Source organism: Oreochromis niloticus, linkage group LG22 (assembly GCF_001858045.2).
Source record: "Oreochromis niloticus isolate F11D_XX linkage group LG22, O_niloticus_UMD_NMBU, whole genome shotgun sequence".
In the NCBI taxonomy this organism is placed as follows: Eukaryota; Metazoa; Chordata; class Actinopteri; order Cichliformes; family Cichlidae; genus Oreochromis; species Oreochromis niloticus.
Window position 1 is genome coordinate 12,310,234 of NC_031985.2, and position 20,447 is coordinate 12,330,680.

Sequence of the window (20,447 nt, forward strand, 5' to 3'; positions counted from 1 at the left end):
GTTTGTGGGAGCTTCGTTTTAGGCTGCATGTCTTTGAATTATTGAATTAGAATTTGAGAATTTTATATGCTCTTCCCAGGATGAGAAAGAGCAACTGAATGAGTTCAAAACTCACCTGGAAGGCCTGAAGCGGAGAGCCAAGACCATCGTCCAGCTGAAACCACGTAACCCTGCTACTCCGATAAAGGGAAAGCTGCCCGTCCAGGCTGTTTGTGACTTCAAGCAGATGGAGGTAAGCCATAGACTTCCTAAGTTGTTTATGGTGAGTGTGAAATTCTTAATTGAGTTTCAACTTGTGTCCTGCTTTGGTTGACTTCTATTAAGCTGAAAGGACATAACATAAAAAAAATATACAGTGAAATCTAGAATATGCAAAAACAGACGCCGTCTGTTGGCCAGCCAGTTGTAAGCTGCTGTTTTCATCTTCTTCCAGATCACAGTCCACAGAGGCGATGAATGCACTCTGCTGAATAACTCGCAGCCCTACAAGTGGAAGGTGCTGAATGACAAAGGCAACGAGGCGTCTGTCCCATCTATCTGCTTCCTGGTTCCACCCACCAACAGGGACGCTGTGAACAGTGTTGCCGGGTGAGTCAAAGAACACCCGGCTGAATTTCTAACGCATGCACACAACCACACGCTGGAGACTAACCTCCACCTCACCTTCTTCAGGCTGGACGGAAACCTCCAGAGGCTGCAGAACATGTGGCAGACGCTGTTTGTGGACATGAAGAGCCTGCTGTCCTGGCAGTACCTGATGAGAGACATCCACATCATTAAAAGCTGGAACATCAGCATGGTAACAACACAATATGAAATCGTTTGGAAACTAGTTTTTGGTGGTATAAATGAAAGCAGGGCTGAAATGACTGCTGTTGGGGTGCATTTTACCTCATGTTACAATAACATTAGATTATTGCCTGTGAGGCAGAAAAACTCTAATGGGGCTAATAATAGACTGCAAAGCTTCAAAGATTACTCGGCTGCACATGTTATGCAGACATGGAAGGGCGAACTATGTCTAGATGTATCTGAAGATATGTGGAAGGATATCTGGGTAACTCAAGATCCTGTCAGTAGATCTGCTGAACAGAACAGTACACATTAGTTATTCTCTAGTATAGCAATTTACTGTAAAAAGAGTTCATAAAAACTTCACCCCAAAATATTGATAGGTAAAGATTATGCATGTGCAGATTTGTTGTTAAGATAAATTGATTTTTCTTCAAAAACATTATGAAACATTATTTTTATTTGGCTTGTGGTTGATTTAAAAAAAAAAAGCACTCTCTGGGCACTGTACATACAGGCACAGCTGTCTACTGAACTGTTGTTTTCATAATGTTTGATATCAGCCACCATCTTTGTTACCACTGTAGTTTAAGACCCTGAGGGTGGAGGAGTACCGACTAGCACTGAGGAACCTGGAGCAGCACTATCAGGACTTCCTGAGAGACAGCCAGGACTCCCAGATGTTTGGGGCCGAGGATCGTATGCAGGTGGAGTCCAACTACAACCTAGCCAACCAGCACTACAACACAATGGTCAGCTCTGCAGAGCAAGGTTTGTGCCGTCTGAAACATCACTGCAGTTTCTTTTATCATCTCTGCATTTCCTGAAACATTTTCATATCTGTGTTCTGTTTACATATATTTTTTTTTATCATTTCTCATTCGCACAAGTTGTATTTCAGTCATCATTTGTGCGTAAGTTGACTGTTGCATTCACATTTCAGACTATGTGCCACCCAGAGCAGGTAAGGTGTTTCCATTAAAGTGGCCGATGTGGGCTGGGAGCTTTTGACTGGCTGAACAGTGTGTGTGCACTGAGAGCTGTTGTTCTGTCATGTTTCATTTCATGATTCACCTCAATCAACCTAATCATCCTCATAGATTTTGGAAACCCTCCTAACATCACTTATCAGTGCATTCCTGTCTCTGTGCATGGATTTTAATGGCAGCTGATCCCCACTATTAATCAACGAATGGAAAAAGCACTTAATTGATCAAATTAACACGTATGAAATATATCCAATGCATGAAGAAGTACATTCAGTTTGGAGATCATGGAAAATTCTAATCTAGCTTAATGAGATTAATGAGTTTTTGAGAATTCAGAATTTTTTGATTCTTAGGAGATTAAATTAGTTAACCAAAATTTAACCATCTAGAGAATCACAGGTAATTCTGTGAAATAACTGTTTTAACTTTTAGGATCCTGAAACTAATACTGCACCTCTTACAGTTAGTTCAAATTCTTAAATTGCTTATATCTTTTAAATACATATAAAATCCAATATGTGTTGTTCCAACTAGGAGAGCAAGACGAGACTGTGTGCAAAACCTACCTGACGAAGATCAAGGACCTTCGGCTGAGGCTGGAAGGCTGCGAGACTCGAACGGTGACGCGTCTCCGCCAGCCTGTCGACAAGGAACCACTGAAAGCCTGCGCCCTGAAGACTGCAGAGCAAATGGTGCAAAACACAAAGATGAATGCAGAAATAAATATGAGTAAACAATAAGTGGTCTTCTAGCAAGTCATCTTCCTGTTTGTTTGTAACAGAAAGTGCAGTCTGAGCTGGAGGGCTTGAAGAACGACTTGAGCTCCATTGCTGAAAAGACGGAGGAGGTTCTGGCTTCTCCTCAGCAGTCCAGCTCTGCCCCGGTGCTGCGCTCTGAACTGGACATGACTCTGAAGAAGATGGATCATGTTTATGGCCTCTCCTCAGTCTACCTGGACAAGTGAGAACTTACTGATGGATTTTAAGCCACAGCTATGTGTTTGTGGGGTTTTTTGCTGTTCCTAAAGTGCAGACATCTTGTTTTCAGGCTGAAGACAATTGATGTCGTGATCAGAAACACTAAAGATGCAGAAGATGCACTGAAGAGTTACGAGACTCGTCTGCGCAACGTCAGTAAAGTTCCTGGTGATGAGAAGGAAGTGGAGGATCAGCGCAGTCAGCTGAAGGTATCAAGATGTTTCTGCATTTTCCAGATTTGTTTCTGTGGCAGACTGCTTCATTTTTGTGGTAACTTTGCTGTTTTCTCTGTGCAGTCCATGCGTGCCGAAGCAGAGGCCGACCAGGTGATATTCGACCGCCTGCAGGACGAGCTTAGGAGGGCGACGGCTATTAACGACAAAATGACAAGGATTCACAGCGAGCGCGATGCTGATCTGGAGCATTACCGTCAGCTGGTCAGCAGCCTCCTGGAGCGGTGGCAAGCTGTGTTTGCACAGATGGACCTGAGGCAGCGGGAGCTCGGCCTCCTGGGGCGCAACATGAACTCCTACCGTGAAAGTTACGAGTGGCTCATCCGCTGGCTCGAAGAAGCGAAGCAGAGGCAGGAGAAAATTCAGGCTGTGCCAATCGGGGACAGCAAGGCTCTCAGGGAGCAGCTGGCACAGGAGAAGGTATTGTAAAGGGAAAGAATAAGTTGTGTGGGGCAAAGCGTAGAAGAGTCGTCATGCCCTCTGGTGTTCACTGGGGTGTCACCAAAGAAAATTAAAAATTCACTCCACTTAAATTTTTGACTCCCCCGGTGTGGATCATGCTTGGTTTGTGAAGTATGCCCTGAAATAGTTTCTAATCATGATATATTCTCTGTTTTAAATCATATTTACAGAAACTCCTGGGAGAAATTGAGAAAAACAAGGAGGAGATTGAAAATTGCCAGAAAAATGCAAAGGCTTATATCGACTCAGTCAAAGTAAATACTGAAAATTTTCAGCTTTTTCAAAAAATGAATCTTTGCTGCTTAACTTGACATTAATTTCTTTCCCCTCCTTCTTGTTTTCAGGACTACGAGTTCCAGATTTTGACATATAAAGCCCTCCAGGATCCCATAGCATCTCCTCTGAAAAAGCCCAAAATGGAGTGTGCATCTGATAACATCATTCAGGAGGTAGGGCTTACAAACACAGCTGTGGAGCTGCCAGCGGTAGGTCGACCAGGTGTTCCACTTTATGTGGACTGAACAGCGTGTTTATTTCTTATTCCTCGTCCAACATATTGGGACACGTTTTGATTGGCTCTAGCTTTCAACAGTCAGACACAGCGGGACCAACAGTTTTTGAACAGTCTGGCTGTGAAGGAAGCAGGGGAAGCTTTCATGATGGTTAACCTGTCACTGTGTTTTGCTGCCAACATTAAGGTCGCCAGCAGGGAAAAATCTGTGCAAATCTCAGCAGAACATGATGGAAACTAACAGAAGGGAAACCAAACGCAGCTTCAATAAAGATCTATGAGCTGCTTGTATTTATTTATGTTGAAGAAGACTGTTAAAGATGCATTTAAATCAGGCATATTTGTTCTTTAAACATGAATCTAAGTCAATGATTATACTGAAATTGTCACCTATGCCCATTTTGGCATTTTGGGAATATATTCTGCTTTCTCCTCACATTAAAAGTCAAGAGGAAAGCATCATATATGAAGATATATGACTAAAAAAAGAATAATCATTCATTCGATTTAGTGAAGTGAGTTTTACTTTGTTTTTTTTCAGTATGTTACGCTGAGAACACGCTACAGTGAGCTGTTGACTCTCACCAGTCAGTACATCAAATTCATCACAGACACACAGCGCCGCCTGGAGGAAGAAGAGGTAAGTGTGCACACTCAGTAGACACAACAGTGCAGTTAAGTCCTCACTAATGAAATGTATGGGAAACCATTTTCCATCAAATAGCATCAAAATTTTGAGTCTGTTACCAAGAGTGCAGACATAATTTTAGGCGTACAGTGGTGAAGCAAACAATTTCATCCTACTGTTACCGCACATCACATCCCCACTACGGTATATGTCTCTCATTCCCCGACACTATGTGTATTTAGTCAAATCATTTCACACGATCTGTAAACATGACTGTGATTTGGCCCTGAATTCAGTCACATTTTCTAACTGCTCAACTGCTTTTCCAACAATTTAAATTTGATGATCACTTCTTCATTTCTTCCTGAAATCACCCACACTCGTAGTTTAAAGGCTTCAGGCTTCCTACCTTCTCAGATGCATTATTTTTAAATTTACCTTTGCTTCCCCTCCCCGCCCTTTTTTCTTCCTTTCTAACTTTCTGTTTTGTTTGATCCTTTTGACCTGCTCGCCAGTGCTTTGTCATGATGAGTATTAATCACGTGCTTAAGAGATGAATTAACCCCAAAGCACCAGGTATTTAAAAACAATCCTCTGGCCCATTTCATTTGTCTCCACGTCAGATTCGTGTCTGTAGTGAAGGGAAGGTTCACACGTATTTGGAAATCTTTCATTATTGACGGTGTTCTCGGTTCAGTAATAACTTTTCCCTGGCTGAGCATCAGCTTACTGTAAGATGTTGGTTTTGGAAGTCTAGATATTGTCATTTAATGAGATGTGCAAGCTATTGTAATTGTTTCTCTTGTCTTAATAAATCAAATTATATTGTAGCTGTTTGTTGACGGTACTGTTTAGCACCACAACAAATTAAGATTTCACATTCTGATTAGTCTTTAGATTTTTAAAATCCTGGAATGGGAGCGGTGTTTTCACACGTCCAAAACTCAAAGATTAGTTTTAAAGAGAAAGACAAGCAGCAAAGCCAGTCAATGTTTTGTTTTGTTTTTTTGTTGTTGTTTTTTTACTACTTGTTGTGCCTGATAAATCTGCCAAATCAAACACGCAGAGCTAGCTGCTGTGGCAGCCCCTTATGAACAAGGGAGCTTGATAAATGACAGTTGAGTGATTGCTTCTAATGATTTCCTCTAGCAAATAAAATGTGGAAACTTGTTCTATTACAAAAGAAATCAGCTGCTCCCTAAACCAGACGTCAGTTTAAAGGTCAATGTGACAGGTTTCTAAAGTGTTGAACCTTCCTTGTAGGTATCAGTCACCACAACAATACCTTCTTATGTAACAGTAGAACTCATCTCAGACTTGAGGGATCTTGGATTTGTGTCGTGTCACGTGCATTTAAATCCAAGCTTGCTGTGTTAAATGTTACATGAAGTCATGCTGTGTTTGCTGCATCACTATGCTCTTCTTCTTCTTACCGATGATATTATGTTTCTTTTCATTCTGATTGCTGCAAAAATATATATGTTTGGGATTATTTAATCTGCACTGGGCACTTTTTGCATGCTGCTAATTATTTATTATTTGCTTGTTTTTTTTTTCTTGTTATTTTACACTTTTCAATAAAACCTATTTATGTTAAGAAAATCAATGAGTGGTAGAGAGAAATGTATAAAATTGTGACTGAATTAAATCCTAGCGATTACATCTCAAAGATTTTCAATAAATACATCACCAGCAACAAAACCTCCACGCCTTCAAAATATTAACACTGTGATGAGTTCACTTGTAAACAGAATTTGCAGTTGTTTTTACCAACTCCATAATATAAAGTACTGCATAATATTACCAGACTTTTTACACTGATTATGCATGAGAGCAACGTGTAGTGTTGTCCGGTGTTGTGAAGTTAAAGTGTCATACATTGTGTGCCATACGTTAAATGAACGTGAAAAGCATTTCCCAATGCAGAATTATCTCTCCAGTTAAAAATCTGTGTTGTGTATATTGAGCCATAACTATGCCTATTGTTGTATTTTATGATCTAAAACCTCTAACATGCAGCTCCCTTCACTCCTTTGCTTTTATTAATGCAGAAAGCTTCTGAAAAAGTTAAAGAAGAGGAGAGGAAACGTATGGCAGAGATGCAGGCGGAATTAGATAAGCAGAAACAGTTGGCTGAAGCTCACGCCAAGTCTGTGGCCAAAGCAGAGAAAGAAGCAGAGGAGCTGAAATTAAAGATGAAGGAAGAGGCCAATAAGAGACAAGACGTTGCAGTGGATGCTGAAAAACAGAAGCAAAACATTCAGCAGGAGCTGCATCAGCTGAAGAGTCTGTCAGAGCAGGAGATCAAGTCCAAGAATCAGCAGCTGGAAGAGGCGCTCATCAGTCGTACCAAGATTGAGGAAGAAATCCACATAATTAGGATTCAGTTGGAGGCAACAATGAAACAGAAGAGCACAGCTGAGACTGAGTTACAGCAGCTCAGAGACAAAGCTGCTGAAGCTGAGAAGCACAGGAAGGCTGCTCAAGACGAGGCGGAAAGGCTTCGCAAACAGGTGACTGAGGAGACTCAGAAAAAGAAAAATGCTGAAGATGAGCTAAAGCGTAAATCTGAAGCCGAAAAAGAGGCAGCCAAACAAAAGCAGAAAGCACTGGATGACCTGCAGAAATTTAAACTACAAGCCGAAGAGGCAGAGAGGCGCATGAAACAGGCTGAGGAGGAAAAACTGAGGCAGATTAAAGTTGTAGAAGAGGTGGCACAGAAGACTGCTGCCACGCAGTTGCAAACCAAAGCTATGTCATTCAATGAACAGGCAACAAAACTGGAAGAATCTCTCAAGAAAGAGCAGGGAACTGTTCTTCAGCTACAGGAGGAAGCTGAAAAACTCAGGAAACAACAAGAGGAAGCTAACAAAGCCAGGGAGCAAGCAGAGAAAGAGCTGGAAACATGGAGACAGAAAGCCAATGAAGCTCTCCGCTTGAGGCTACAAGCTGAGGAGGAAGCTCAAAAGAAGAGCCAGGCTCAAGAGGAAGCAGAGAGGCAGAAGGTTGAAGCAGAGCGAGATGCCAAGAAAAGGGCTAAAGCTGAAGAAGCTGCACTTAAACAGAAGGAGAATGCAGAAATGGAGCTGGAAAAACAGAGGAAATTTGCTGAACAGATAGCCCAACAAAAACTGTCTGCAGAGCAAGAATGCATACGCTTAAAGGCTGACTTTGAACATGCTGAGCAGCAGAGGGGCCTGTTGGATAGTGAGCTCCAGCGTCTGAAGAACGAGGTGAATGCTGCAGAAAAACAGAGAAAACAGCTCGAAGACGAACTGGCTAAAGTCAGAAGTGAAATGGACGCTCTGCTACAGATGAAGATTGAAGCTGAGAAGGTGACACTGTCAAACACAGAAAAGAGCAAACAGCTTCTTGAGTCTGAAGCGCAGAAAATGAAACAACTGGCTGAGGAAGCTGCTAGACTGAGATCAGTCGCAGAAGAGGCGAAGAAGCAGAGGCAGATTGCAGAGGACGAGGCAGCCCAGCAAAGAGCTGAGGCGGAAAAAATCCTTAAGGAAAAACTGGCTGCTATCAATGAGGCAACTCTGCTAAAGACTGAAGCGGAGATCGCCCTCAAAGCTAAAGAAGCAGAGAATGAAAGACTAAAGAGAAAAGCTGAGGAGGAAGCCTATCAAAGAAAGCTGCTGGAGGACCAAGCTGCTCAGCATAAGCAAGAGATTGAGGAGAAAATCACACACCTTAAGAGCTCATCTAACTCTGAGCTGGAGAGACAAAAAACTATTGTGGAAGAAACTTTGAGGCAAAAGAAGGTGGTCGAAGAGGAGATTCATATCATCAGAATCAACTTTGAGAAAGCCTCAAAAGAGAAGTCAGATCTAGAGGGTGAATTAAAGAAACTGAAGGATATTGCAGATGAGACTGAGAAGAGCAAACTTAAGGCTGAAAAAGAGGCAGACAAACTAAAAAAGCTTGCTGCAGAGGAAGAGAAGAAGAGGAAAGAGGCTGAGGAGAAGGTGAAGAGGATAACTGCAGCCGAAGAGGAGGCAGCTCGTCAATGCAAAGCTGCTCAGGAGGAAGTCGAACGCCTCAAAAAGAAAGCCGAAGAGGCGAATAAGCAGAAAGAGCAAGCTGAGAAAGAGGCAGAAAAGCAGGTCATTGTAGCCAAAGAGGCAGCACAAAAATGCAGTGCTGCAGAGCAGAAAACTCAAGATGTCCTCAGTAAGAATAAAGAAGATGGCCTTGCTCAGGAGAAGCTTAAAGACGAATTTAAAAATGCTAAGAAACTTGCAGAAGCTGCTGAGAAAGCCAAAGAGAAAGCTGAGAAAGAGGCTGCCTTGCTCCGCCAAAAAGCAGAAGAAGCTGAAAAGCTGAAGAAAGCCGCAGAAGAAGAAGCCGCTAAACAGGCCAAAGCTCAGAAGGATGCAGAGAAACTGAGAAAAGAAGCAGAGGAAGAGGCCTCTAAGAGAGCTGCAGCTGAGCAAGCAGCCCTAAAGCAGAAGCAGCAGGCTGATGCAGAGATGGCCAAGCACAAAAAAGAGGCAGAACAAGCACTTACACAGAAGTCACAGGTGGAGAAGGAACTGACACTGGTTAAACTTCAGCTGGATGAAACTGATAAGCAGAAGAAGGTGTTGGATGAAGAGCTTCAGCGAGTTAAAGGTGAAGTAAATGACGCTGTCAAGCAAAAGGCACAGGTGGAGGATGAGTTGTCGAAAGTTAAGATCCAGATGGAAGAGCTCCTGAAGCTTAAGCTCAAAATTGAGGAAGAAAACCGGCGCCTGATGAAGAAGGACAAAGACAGTACACAGAAATTACTTGCAGAGGAAGCAGAGAAAATGAAGAGCCTTGCAGAGGAAGCTGCTAGACTCAGCGTGGAAGCTGAAGAAGCTGCCAGACAAAGGCAGATTGCTGAATCTGACTTGGCTGAACAGAGGGCACTTGCAGAGAAAATGCTAAAAGAGAAAATGCAGGCCATCCAAGAGGCTACGAAACTAAAAGCTGAAGCAGAGGAGCTCCAGAAACAGAAGGACCAGGCACAGGAAAAAGCTAAAAAACTTTTGGAGGACAAACAACAGATCCAACAGCGCCTTGATAAGGAGACAGAGGATTTCCAGAAATCCCTGGAAGCCGAGCGAAAGAGGCAGTTTGAAGTTGCAGCTGAAGCAGAGAAACTGAAAGTGAAGGTAAAAGAGCTCAGTGATGCTCAAGCTAAAGCTGAAACGGAGGCAAAGAAATTCAAGAAGCAAGCCGACGAAGCAAAAACTCGTCTCCAAGAGACTGAAAAACAAACGACAGAAATCGTTGTGCAGAAGTTGGAGACACAGAGGCTACAGAGCACGAGAGAAGCTGATGACCTGAAGAAAGCCCTAGCAGACCTTGAAAAGGAGAAAGAGAAACTGAAAAAGGATGCAGAGGAGCTTCAGAAGAAATCTAAAGAGGTATTGTGGCCTGTATTAACACTGTTATTCAGTTTAAAGACTCTTATAGTTAAACATGTAAGTGACAGTAGAGTGTTTGTGTTAGCATGCTTAAATACATTACAGAAAGATATAGTAGTAGTACAATATATGTGTGTGTATATATATATATATATAATATATATTATAAATAGTTCAATTTATATAATTGCAGAGTGTTTAACAACAGGAGCACTGATGTTCTAGGTGCTAAATATAAAGCAAAAGCTTGGCGACTGTTAGGTTAGCATGTCAGCTGTTATTTGGCCAGGAGCAATGCATTTTCTCATTGTCACTATTTTAACTAAATTATATTTAATATCGTGGCTCAAAAGTTGGGAGTTCGCCTTGTAATCGGAAGGTTGCCGGTTCGAGCCCCGGCTCGGACAGTCTCGGTCGTTGTGTCCTTGGGCAAGACACTTCACCCGTTGCCTACTGGTGGTGGTCAGAGGGCCCGGTGGCACCAGTGTCCGGCAACCTCGCCTCTGTCAGTGCGCCCCAGGGCGGCTGTGGCTACAATGTAGCTGCCATCACCAGTGTGTGAATGTGTGTGTGAATGGGTGGATGACTGGTTGTGTAAAGCGCTTTGGGCTCCTTAGGGACCAGTAAAGCGCTATACAAATACAGGCCATTTACCATTTAATATGTTATGTAATTTTTTTTAAGGGGCTAAATTTTGTTTTTATTGGGCAAAGCTATATTAGCAGTACCCAGTCTAGATACTAAGCTAAGTTTACTAACTGCTAACTGTAGCTTCATATAGACATGAAAGTGTTATTGATATTTTAAATATATAGATATACTGAGTTATTTCTTCCAATATCTAAGATGCATTTATTGATGAGTGATATTTCACTAACAGTTTACTGCCGTTTTAAAAAAAACTATGTTTTTCTTAACAGATGGAAAATGCCCAACAAGCGCAAATTGAGCAGCAGAAAGCCATACTTCAGCAGTCTTTCCTCACTGAGAAGGAGGTGCTGTTGAAAAGAGAAAAGGCTGTTGAAGATGAGAAAAAGAAGCTTGAAAAGCAGTTTGAGGATGAAGTAAACAAGGCCAAGGCTCTTAAAGATGAACAAGAACGTCAGCGTAAGCTAATGGACGAGGAAAGGAAGAAACTTCAGGCCATTATGGATGAAGCTGTAAAGAAACAAAAGGAGGCTGAAGCAGAGATGAAAAACAGAGAGAGAGAATTGGACGTGCTAGAAAAGAAAAGGATTGAACAAGAAAAACTTTTGGAAGAGGAGAACAAAAAGCTCAGAGAGAGACTTCAGAATCTTGAGGTTGCTTCAAAGCAGGGTTCATCAACAACAAAGGAAATTGAAGTTCAGACCGATGAGGTCCCAGAGGACCAGCTCGTTGCTATGACAATGGTAGGAACAACAAAGAAAGTTTTCAATGGCTCTGTTGAGGATGGGCTGAAGAAAGATGGAGAATCAATGTTGGCATTTGACGGAATAAGAGAGAAGGTTCCTGCTGAAAGGCTTCATGAAGTTGGTGTCCTGACCAAGAAGGAGTTTGATAAATTGAAAAAGGGCAAAGTTTCTGTACAAGAACTCGGAAAAACAGAGAAGCTAAAAGCATATCTTAAGGGAGAGAGCTGTGTTGGAGGCATCCTGACTCCTTCCAAAGAAAAAATGAGTATCTATCAGGCTATGACAGAGAAGAAGATTACTCCAAACACTGCTACAATGCTCCTGGAAGCTCAAGCAGCATCAGGCTTCATTGTTGATCCAGTGAAAAACAAGCTTCTCTCTGTAGATGAGGCTGTCAAGGAGGAGTTAATTGGCCCTGAACTTCATGACAAGATGCTGTCTGCAGAGCGGGCAGCCACTGGTTTTAAAGATCCTTTTACTGGAGCCAAAATCTCTCTTTTTGAGGCCATGAAGAAAGGACTTATTGAGAAGGAGCAGGCCACCAAATTCCTGGATGTACAGCTTGCAACTGGTGGCATTATTGACCCCATCAACAGCCACAGAGTTCCCCTTCAAACAGCCTGCAAGCAGGGTCAGTTTGATGCAGACATCAACAAAAAACTCAGCGATCCCAGCGATGACTGCAAGTTATTCATTGACCCAAGCACACAGGAGCAACTCACTTATAAACAGTTACTGGAAAAATGCAATAAGGATGCAGAGACTGGCCTGCTGATATTAACAGTGACAGAGAAAGCAGCTCAAACAGAGAGAACATACACAGATGTGGAGACTAAAGACATATTCAGTAAATCAAATGTTGATGTTCCTTTTGGAAAGTTCAAAGGAAAAACTGTCACCATTTGGGAAGTCATAAATTCAGAATATTTCACAGAAGAACAAAGAAGAGAGCTGATCCGACAGTACAAGACTGGCAAGATCACAGTGGAAAAGATCATCAAAATTGTCATCACTGTTGTGGAAGACAAGGAGAAGAACAATGAAAATGTGTTCCACGGCTTGAGGGCTCCAGTCTCAGCCAATGAACTGCTAGAGTCCAAGGTTATAAACAAAGATGTGTTCAACAAGTTGAGTAATGGAAAGATAACAGTTAAAGAGATCTCTGAGATGGATCCTGTGAAGAAGGCACTGAATGGGACACCTAGCATTGCTGGACTGTTCTATGAACCAACCAAGGAGAAAATGCCTTTCTATCAAGCTATGAAAAAAGAATTACTTTCTCCAGAGACAGCCTTGAATCTTCTTGAAGCTCAAGCAGCAACAGGGTTTATAATTGATCCTGTAAAAAATGAAAGAGTCCCCGTAGATGAAGCTGTTAAGTCGAGTCTTGTTGGCCCAGAGCTGCATGAGCGTCTTCTGTCAGCAGAGAGAGCTATCAGTGGCTACAGAGATCCATACACAGGAAAAAATGTGTCTCTATTTGAAGCCATGAATAAAGGCCTTATCAAGAGAGAACATGGCATCCGTCTGCTAGAAGCACAACTTTCAACAGGTGGAATTATTGACCCCATCAAAAGCTATCGCATTCCACATGAAATCGCCTGCAAGCGTGGGTATTTTGATGAGGAAATCGCCAAGACCTTGAACACAAACACAGACGAGACAAAGGTCTTCTATGATCCCAACTCACAAGAGGATGCAACTTATGCTCAGATCTTGAATAAATGTGTCATAGACAAAGAAACTGGACTTCCAATGCTCTCGCTCTCAAAGAAGGCTCCAAAGCCAAAGGAAGATAAACAGATTACAGAAGCTAAAACAAAGGAAGCTTTGAACCAAGCCACCATGGAACTGGAGTATGGACCTTTCAAAGGTAGGAAAGTCACAATCTGGGAAATCATACACTCTGAATACATCACTGAGGAACAAAGGATAGAACTGATTCGCCAGTACAGAATGGGTTATGTGACAATTGAAAAGCTGATCAAGATTGTGATAACAATGGTTGATGAAAAAGAAGACAAAACAAAAGAAGAGGCCTGCTTTGAAGGCTTAAGAGCACCAGTCACTGCCAGTTCATTACTTGATTCCAACATCATTGATAAGGCTACATTTGAGCAACTCCAAAATGGTAAAAAGACACCCAAAGAAGTCAGTGAAACTGATAAAGTCAAGAAGTACCTGCGGGGCACAGACCGCATTGATGGTATCACAATGAGAGATTCTGATGAAAAGTTGAGCATCTATCAAGCAATAAAAAAAGGTATTTTGCAACAGAGCACTGGGCTCACATTACTTGAGGTCCAAGCAGGAACTGGTTTCATAACAGATCCAGTCAAAAACCTGAAATACTCTGTGGATGATGCTGTGAAAGCTGGAGTCGTTGGTCCAGAGCTTCACGAGAAACTCCTCTCAGCAGAAAAAGCAGTGACAGGATATAAAGATCCATATACAGGCAATAAAATTTCTCTGTTGCAAGCCATGAAGAAAGAGCTTGTACTAAGGGAGCATGCTATTCCTCTTCTTGAAGCTCAGTTTGCTACTGGAGGGATAATTGATCCAGTTAGCAGCCATCGTGTTCCCAATGATGTGGCCATTCAGCGTGGCTACTTCAGCAAACAAATGGCTAAATCTTTTAGTGAACCCACAGGTGATGTTAAGGGCTTCACTAATCCCAACACCAATGAAAGAGTGACCTACAAGGAGCTGCTGGAGAAATGCAAAAGAGATCCCAACACTGGTCTGTGCTACCTCCCTCTGTCAAAGGTTGAAGCTCCTGCTCCTGTTGAGAAGTCTTACCAGTACTCAGAGGAGCAAGCCCAAACAGATCTAGCTAATACTCAAATTGACATCCCACTCAAGAGTTTTGCAGGAAAGAGTACGACCATTTGGGAAGTCATGAACTCAAATTTGCTTCCAGCAGAAGAGAGGCGCCGCCTCATGGAGCAGTATCGCCTGGGGCAAATCACAAGAGAAAGAATGCTAATTGTCATCATTGAAATAATTGAACAAAGGGAGACACTAAAGTCTGAGCAGAGTATGTCTTGTGATGTAATCAGAAGAAGGGTTACGATTGATGAGCTGTACAATGCCCGAATTATTGACTTGCACACATACAACCTTCTGAAACAAGAAAAGATGAATATTCGGGAAGTAATGGAAATGCCATCAGTAAAGCAGTACCTCTTTGGCACTGGTTGTATTGCTGGAATTATGTCAGACAGTCCTCCAAAGATCAGCATTTACCAGGCTATGAAGAATGGACAGATTAAGCCCGAAGTCGCTTTGAATCTCCTTGAGGCCCAAGCTGCAACAGGATTCATGATTGATCCAGTTAAAGACGAACTTCTAACAGTTGATGAAGCTGTACGTAAGGGGCTTGTAGGTCCTGAACTCCATGATAAACTTCTCTCTGCTGAGAGAGCAGTTACAGGTTACAAGGATCCATACACTGGAAAAGTGATTTCTCTCTTTCAGGCAATGAAAAAAGACCTCATACCTGAGGACTATGCCTTAAGGCTTTTGGAGGCCCAGAATGCCACTGGAGGACTGATGGATCCTGAATACTACTTTCATCTCCCCATAGATGTTGCCATGCAGCGTGGATACATCAACAAGGAGACACTTGAGAGAATAACTGAGCCTACTGCGGATGTGCGAGGTTATACTGATCCAACAACAGATGAGAAACAGTCCTATGCCCAGCTACTGAAAAGATGCAGAGTGGATAAAGAAAGTGGTTTGCGGCTGCTTTCACTGGCAGACAGAAGGCTTCTCTTTAAGGGTCTCAGAAAACAAATCACTGTGGATGAGCTGCTCCGGTCGCAGATTATCAACCAAAAGACATACAGTGATCTCACTGAGGGGATCATCACAGTGGAGGAGGTCAGCAGGGATGTGAAGAAGTACCTTGAGGGGTCCAGCTGTATTGCTGGTGTGTATGTAGAATCAAGCAAAGACCGTTTATCAATTTACCAAGCAATGAAGAAAAACATGATCAGACCAGGGACTGCCTTTGAGCTTCTTGAGGCTCAAGCTGCCACCGGTTATGTAATTGATCCAATTAAGAACCTAAAACTAAATGTCACTGAAGCTGTTAAAATGGGTGTTGTTGGCCCAGAGTTTAAAGACAAACTCCTCTCAGCTGAGCGAGCTGTGACAGGCTACAAAGACCCTTATTCTGGCAAGGTTATCTCTCTTTTCCAGGCAATGAAAAAGGGACTCATTCTGAAAGACCATGGCATTCGTCTGCTGGAGGCTCAGATCGCTACTGGTGGAATAATTGATCCACAGGAGAGTCTCCGATTGCCAGTAGAAACAGCCTATGAACGTGGTCTCTTTGATGAAGAAATGAATGCTATCCTCACTGACCCTTCTGATGACACAAAGGGCTTCTTTGACCCCAACACTGAGGAAAACCTCACCTACCTGCAGCTGATGGAGAGATGTATGATAGACCCAGAGACTGGCCTTGCTCTTCTGCTACTGAAAGAAAAGAAGCGTGAGAGAAAGACATCGTCCAAATCTTCTGTTCGCAAACGAAGGGTTGTCATCGTCGATCCAGAGTCTGGCAAAGAGATGTCTGTGTATGAAGCGTATCAGAAAGGACTTATTGACCACCAGACTTATCTAGAACTTGCAGAGCAGGAGTGTGAATGGGAGGAAATTACTATCACTTCATCTGACGGAGTTGTGAAATCCATGATCATCGATAGGAGGTCTGGTCGACAGTATGATATCGATGATGCAATTTCAAGGGGCTTGATTGATAAGTCGGCCCTGGATCAGTATCGATCAGGAATGCTGTCCATCACAGAATTTGCAGACATGCTGTCTGGAAATATGAGCGGAAGCAGATCACGCTCATCCTCCTTTGGCTCCTCTTCTTCCTACCCCATGAGCCCAATACCTTCCATAAAAACACCAGCAACCACATGGAGTGACCCAACAGAGGAAACTGGCCCTATAGCTGGTATTTTAGACACAGAGACATTAGAGAAGGTGTCTGTCACAGAGGCCATTCACAGAAACCTTGTTGATAATATAACAGGTCAAAGGCTGCTGGAAGCTCAGGCCTGCACAGGAGGCATCATCGACCCAAACACTGGAGAGAAATTCTCAGTTGCAGATGCAATGAATAAAGGGCTTGTGGATAAAATTATGGTGGACCGTATCAGTTTAGCTCAGAAGGCGTACAATGGATTTGAAGATCCAAGGACTAAAACCAAAATGTCAGCAGCCCAAGCTCTAAAGAAAGGCTGGCTGTACTATGAGGCCGGACAACGGTTCCTAGAGGTCCAGTATCTCACCGGTGGATTGATTGAACCGGATGCTACAGGCAGAGTCTCCATAGATGAGGCCGTGAGAAAGGGCACCTTAGATGCACGCACTGCACAGAAGTTACGAGACGTTAGTGCATATTCAAAATACCTCACGTGCCCTAAAACCAAGCTGAAGATCTCCTACAAGGATGCAATTGAAAGGAGCATGACAGAGGAGGGAACTGGTCTGCGACTACTTGAAGCCTCATCTCAGTCAAGCAAAGGCCTTTACAGTCCCTATAGCATCAGTGGGTCTGGCTCTGCTACTGGTTCACGGTCTGGCTCTAGAACTGGTTCCAGGTCAGGCTCCAGAAGAGGCAGCATGGATGCTACAGGATCAAGCTTCACAACAACCTTCTCTTCTTCTTCCTACAGTTCCCCAAGCTATGGCCGCAGATACTGATCTGTAAGGGAAGGATATGCTATAAAGCCACAATGCTCACCAGATGCCTAACTCTCAGTGGAATAAAGACTACCTTTATTCTGCTCTGCATGGGGCTGTTACATAACTTTCAAATTGAATAATTTTGTTTATTGTATATGTCACATTTACATTTAGTGTTCATGCTATCTCATCAGACTTTCTGATTATGTACTGTAAGCAGCTAGCAACCGCTCATTATTTTCAGTATCTATCACAGATGTTTCAAGTGTACATGATATTTTTTAAGTTTAACATCATAAGCATTTACTGTTCCAAAAACACTTAAATGAAATACTGTGTTACACTGTAACCAAAAGTGTTCATGACCCTTAGCTTAAACTGTTAGAACCAAATTGGATGTAAAAACTCAAATTCCTGTACATGTGTATATTTCTGAAAATTTTATCTAAAGAAAGATAAAAAGCAACTCTGCAGAGCAGAATATTGAGTCTCCTGAGGATTAATAAAACTGCTTTAAGGATATGCCAAGCTTCAAGATCTTTTCTCTCCTGGGCAACACTGCCGTATAGACTCTACCCGTATCTGAAGTCTTCTCCATTCCTATTTGTCTTAAAACCTGGACTTCCAAGAGCAAGTTTCCACAAATGAAACGATAATGTAGCTTAATATGACCATTAACACCTTCAGACACTTCTGGACTTTACACATCAAACTTCAAGACCAACACAATTAAATTCCAGCCTTTCTGGACACTTTAAAAGGTAGGTAGACATTTATGATTTGATTACTTTACATTTTGTGATTTTGTAATTCAGGGAAGTCTGATGTTTGTGTGGAATTCTTCTGCTTCACAGTTCACCTTGCTCAGATGTCTTCCAGAGACCCATGGTGTAATTCGGACTTTGACCTTCACTGTAATCAAGAATTTTATGCAACAGCACTGAAACACATTTGCGCATATAATATATTATCAGTTTGTTTTAACAGTGGACCATTTTGAAACTTGCATCCAACCTTGAACTCATTTAAAGGCCTAAACCATGCTTTGTAAGTGCCTGCAAAATACTGTTTAACACTTTACTGGGTTGATGAGTGTTAGGAGACGTTTCATGCTGTAAACTGACTGAAAAAGCAGTGCTATCCATAATTTAATAAATAGTGTGTTATCAGGTAAGCCTTTTTACAGTCTGTTCCAGTATGTCACAGATACTTCAAGTATTTTCCCCCCTTCAAAGGCAAATAATGTCTGTAACATACTGATGATTATAGAGAGCGCAGTTGCTATAAGCCATGAGTTAGCATTTCTTTGAGAAAGACCTTTAAGCTTTGCACCAGACCCAGTATTTGTATTTTACACTACGTATAGCTGTTTTCAGTTAAATCTCCTTTGTAAACACAATGGATCTGTATCATTTTATTTTCATACTCTAAACGTGCATGAATTACTAACATTTAAAAGGTGCAAAAATGAAATCCATCTGTATCCATTAAAGCGTTTTGTTTTATTATATTTTGAAAGGTTTGAAGGATGTATTTTACTGAGGGTTGTCAAGCCTTGTTTAAAATGGTGTATTTATAATAAAAATGGTGATGAGGAATTTTAATGTAACACCCACCCTGTGTAAATAAACAGGAAAATGAAATGTTTTCTCAAGTGTATTCATTGCAATGCTGGTACTTAGTGCAGAATATTTAGCAGTTTTCAGTCAACTATGAGCAACACATGCACTGATTAAAAATGTCGGCGCATGGTCTCATTTTTTAAGTACATCGATATAGACTAGTTTACAGGGGGTTTATCAGTTTAATCCTATAATTAAACTTTATTTTTATTTGTAGTCTTTATGTGACAGTGGAGAAAGTTAAAGATGTCTTGCGTTGGTAAAGAGAGCTGCTGAGAGCAAACAGCTCTTTTGCCCATCTCCAGTGGCTTCAATTAAAAATAACAAACTACAGGAATTTAGAAATGAAAAGCATCTTTAAAAATATTTTTCATTTTAGCATTGATGTAAATGACTGTAAAAAATGTGCAGCCTAAACTCTGAATTAGGCTGTGATACACATACAAAAAGTATGTTTTCAATGTCTAAAAGCTGCCACATTATCTTGATTTTGATGAATTTAAGTAGGTGGTCAGCATGGATGTAATGCATCGATGGCCAAACTTGATCCCCTTAGCTATAGATTGAAATAATAAAAAAAAAAAGTATTGAGAAAAAAAATACATAATTTAAACCAAATTCATTTAAATTTTATTCATATGCTTGAACTGCAACTGGATTGAAATGTGTATCAGTTACAGAGGGAGGGAGGGTTAATCTTTGGAATTGTAAGGAAAAAATTAAACATGCCAAAATTACAATTTTGTACAAAAATTGCATTATTATCCAGTAGTGTGATAACATTTCAGTGTCAAGTCAGTGCTTATGATAAGAGCTCATCTGGTGCTGGGCTAACATGAGAGGTTTACTATATTTAATTTTTCTTCTTCTGTCGTGCATTTAAATCTAAGGTTAAAGGTATGTTTGATTTAATCTTCCTCATGTGTGGATTGTTTTGTCAGAGGCACGTTTGATGTCCTTCAGCTACAGCTTAATTTTTTTGTGATGTAAATAAAACAAAAAACTTTAGTTACAACAAACATAAATGAGGCAGTTGTTAATAAGTAGCAGGAAAAGAGCTATTCAGATCTAAAAAATATAGATCTGTCGCTTTCCCATTTCTTGAGCTGGGGGCCGGATCATGGTAAGGTTGAGGGCTTTCAGGACTTTGGGTCTGTTCATGGTGATCTTTTTTTAAAAAACAGATTTTTTTTCATGTACTCAAATTCATGGGACATTTTTATTATAATGTAGTAAAAGAAAAAAGACCAATTCTGAGCCAGGAAATTAACATGAAAATGAAATAATTCATACAAACAGTATCTCTTCAAAAAAAATTATCTAAAATTTTTTGTCTCTGTCTTAAATGTTAACCCTCAGGCTGTGCTTGAAAATATTTATTGTGTGTAAAAATTTGCTTACATGTTTTTTGTTTGTTTGTTTTTGATGGGCAGTAAGAGATAAGAGGTATTCAACTATTTGATTTCAACATCTTATAGTTTCTCCTCAAACATTTGTGCTGCCCTCAAAGAGGCTCCCAACTGCAATTACACTGTAATAAATCAATTTCTTAAATAGGATTTAATTTACATAAGTAGGCTATATATCATATTTCTATTTAAAGGATAACAAGGATCTGTTAATTTGCTCCTCCTTGAAAAAACTGCAAATAATTAAAAAAAAAAAAATACCTTAAATAAAAGTGCACGTATTCACTTTTTCTTGGTCTCTTTGGTTCGTTCCCCAAATTATCCT

At 41.3% G+C, this 20,447-nt stretch overlaps 1 protein-coding gene across 21 annotated transcripts in view; it reads left to right on the forward strand.

Annotated features, from left to right (window-relative positions):
• Window positions 1–18,738, forward strand: part of pleca (plectin a) — a 115,350-nt gene extending 96,612 nt beyond the window's left edge. For 16 of the 21 annotated variants that reach the window (XM_025902054.1, XM_025902057.1, XM_025902055.1 and 13 more), the window contains 15 exons: window positions 80–232; window positions 434–588; window positions 673–799; window positions 1,380–1,563; window positions 1,736–1,756; window positions 2,316–2,473; window positions 2,563–2,741; window positions 2,829–2,967; window positions 3,055–3,411; window positions 3,624–3,707; window positions 3,798–3,902; window positions 4,506–4,604; window positions 6,644–9,991; window positions 10,912–17,852; window positions 17,946–18,738. In XM_025902054.1, the coding sequence (XP_025757839.1) occupies window positions 80–232; window positions 434–588; window positions 673–799; window positions 1,380–1,563; window positions 1,736–1,756; window positions 2,316–2,473; window positions 2,563–2,741; window positions 2,829–2,967; window positions 3,055–3,411; window positions 3,624–3,707; window positions 3,798–3,902; window positions 4,506–4,604; window positions 6,644–9,991; window positions 10,912–17,109 (11,307 nt within the window). In that variant the 3' untranslated portion in view covers window positions 17,110–17,852; window positions 17,946–18,738. The remainder of the gene's footprint in view (window positions 1–79; window positions 233–433; window positions 589–672; window positions 800–1,379; window positions 1,564–1,735; window positions 1,757–2,315; window positions 2,474–2,562; window positions 2,742–2,828; window positions 2,968–3,054; window positions 3,412–3,623; window positions 3,708–3,797; window positions 3,903–4,505; window positions 4,605–6,643; window positions 9,992–10,911; window positions 17,853–17,945) is intronic. The other 5 variants (XM_025902056.1, XM_019350479.2, XM_019350483.2 and 2 more) reach the window with 2 other exon arrangements.
• The last annotated feature ends 1,709 nt before the right edge of the window (window positions 18,739–20,447 follow it).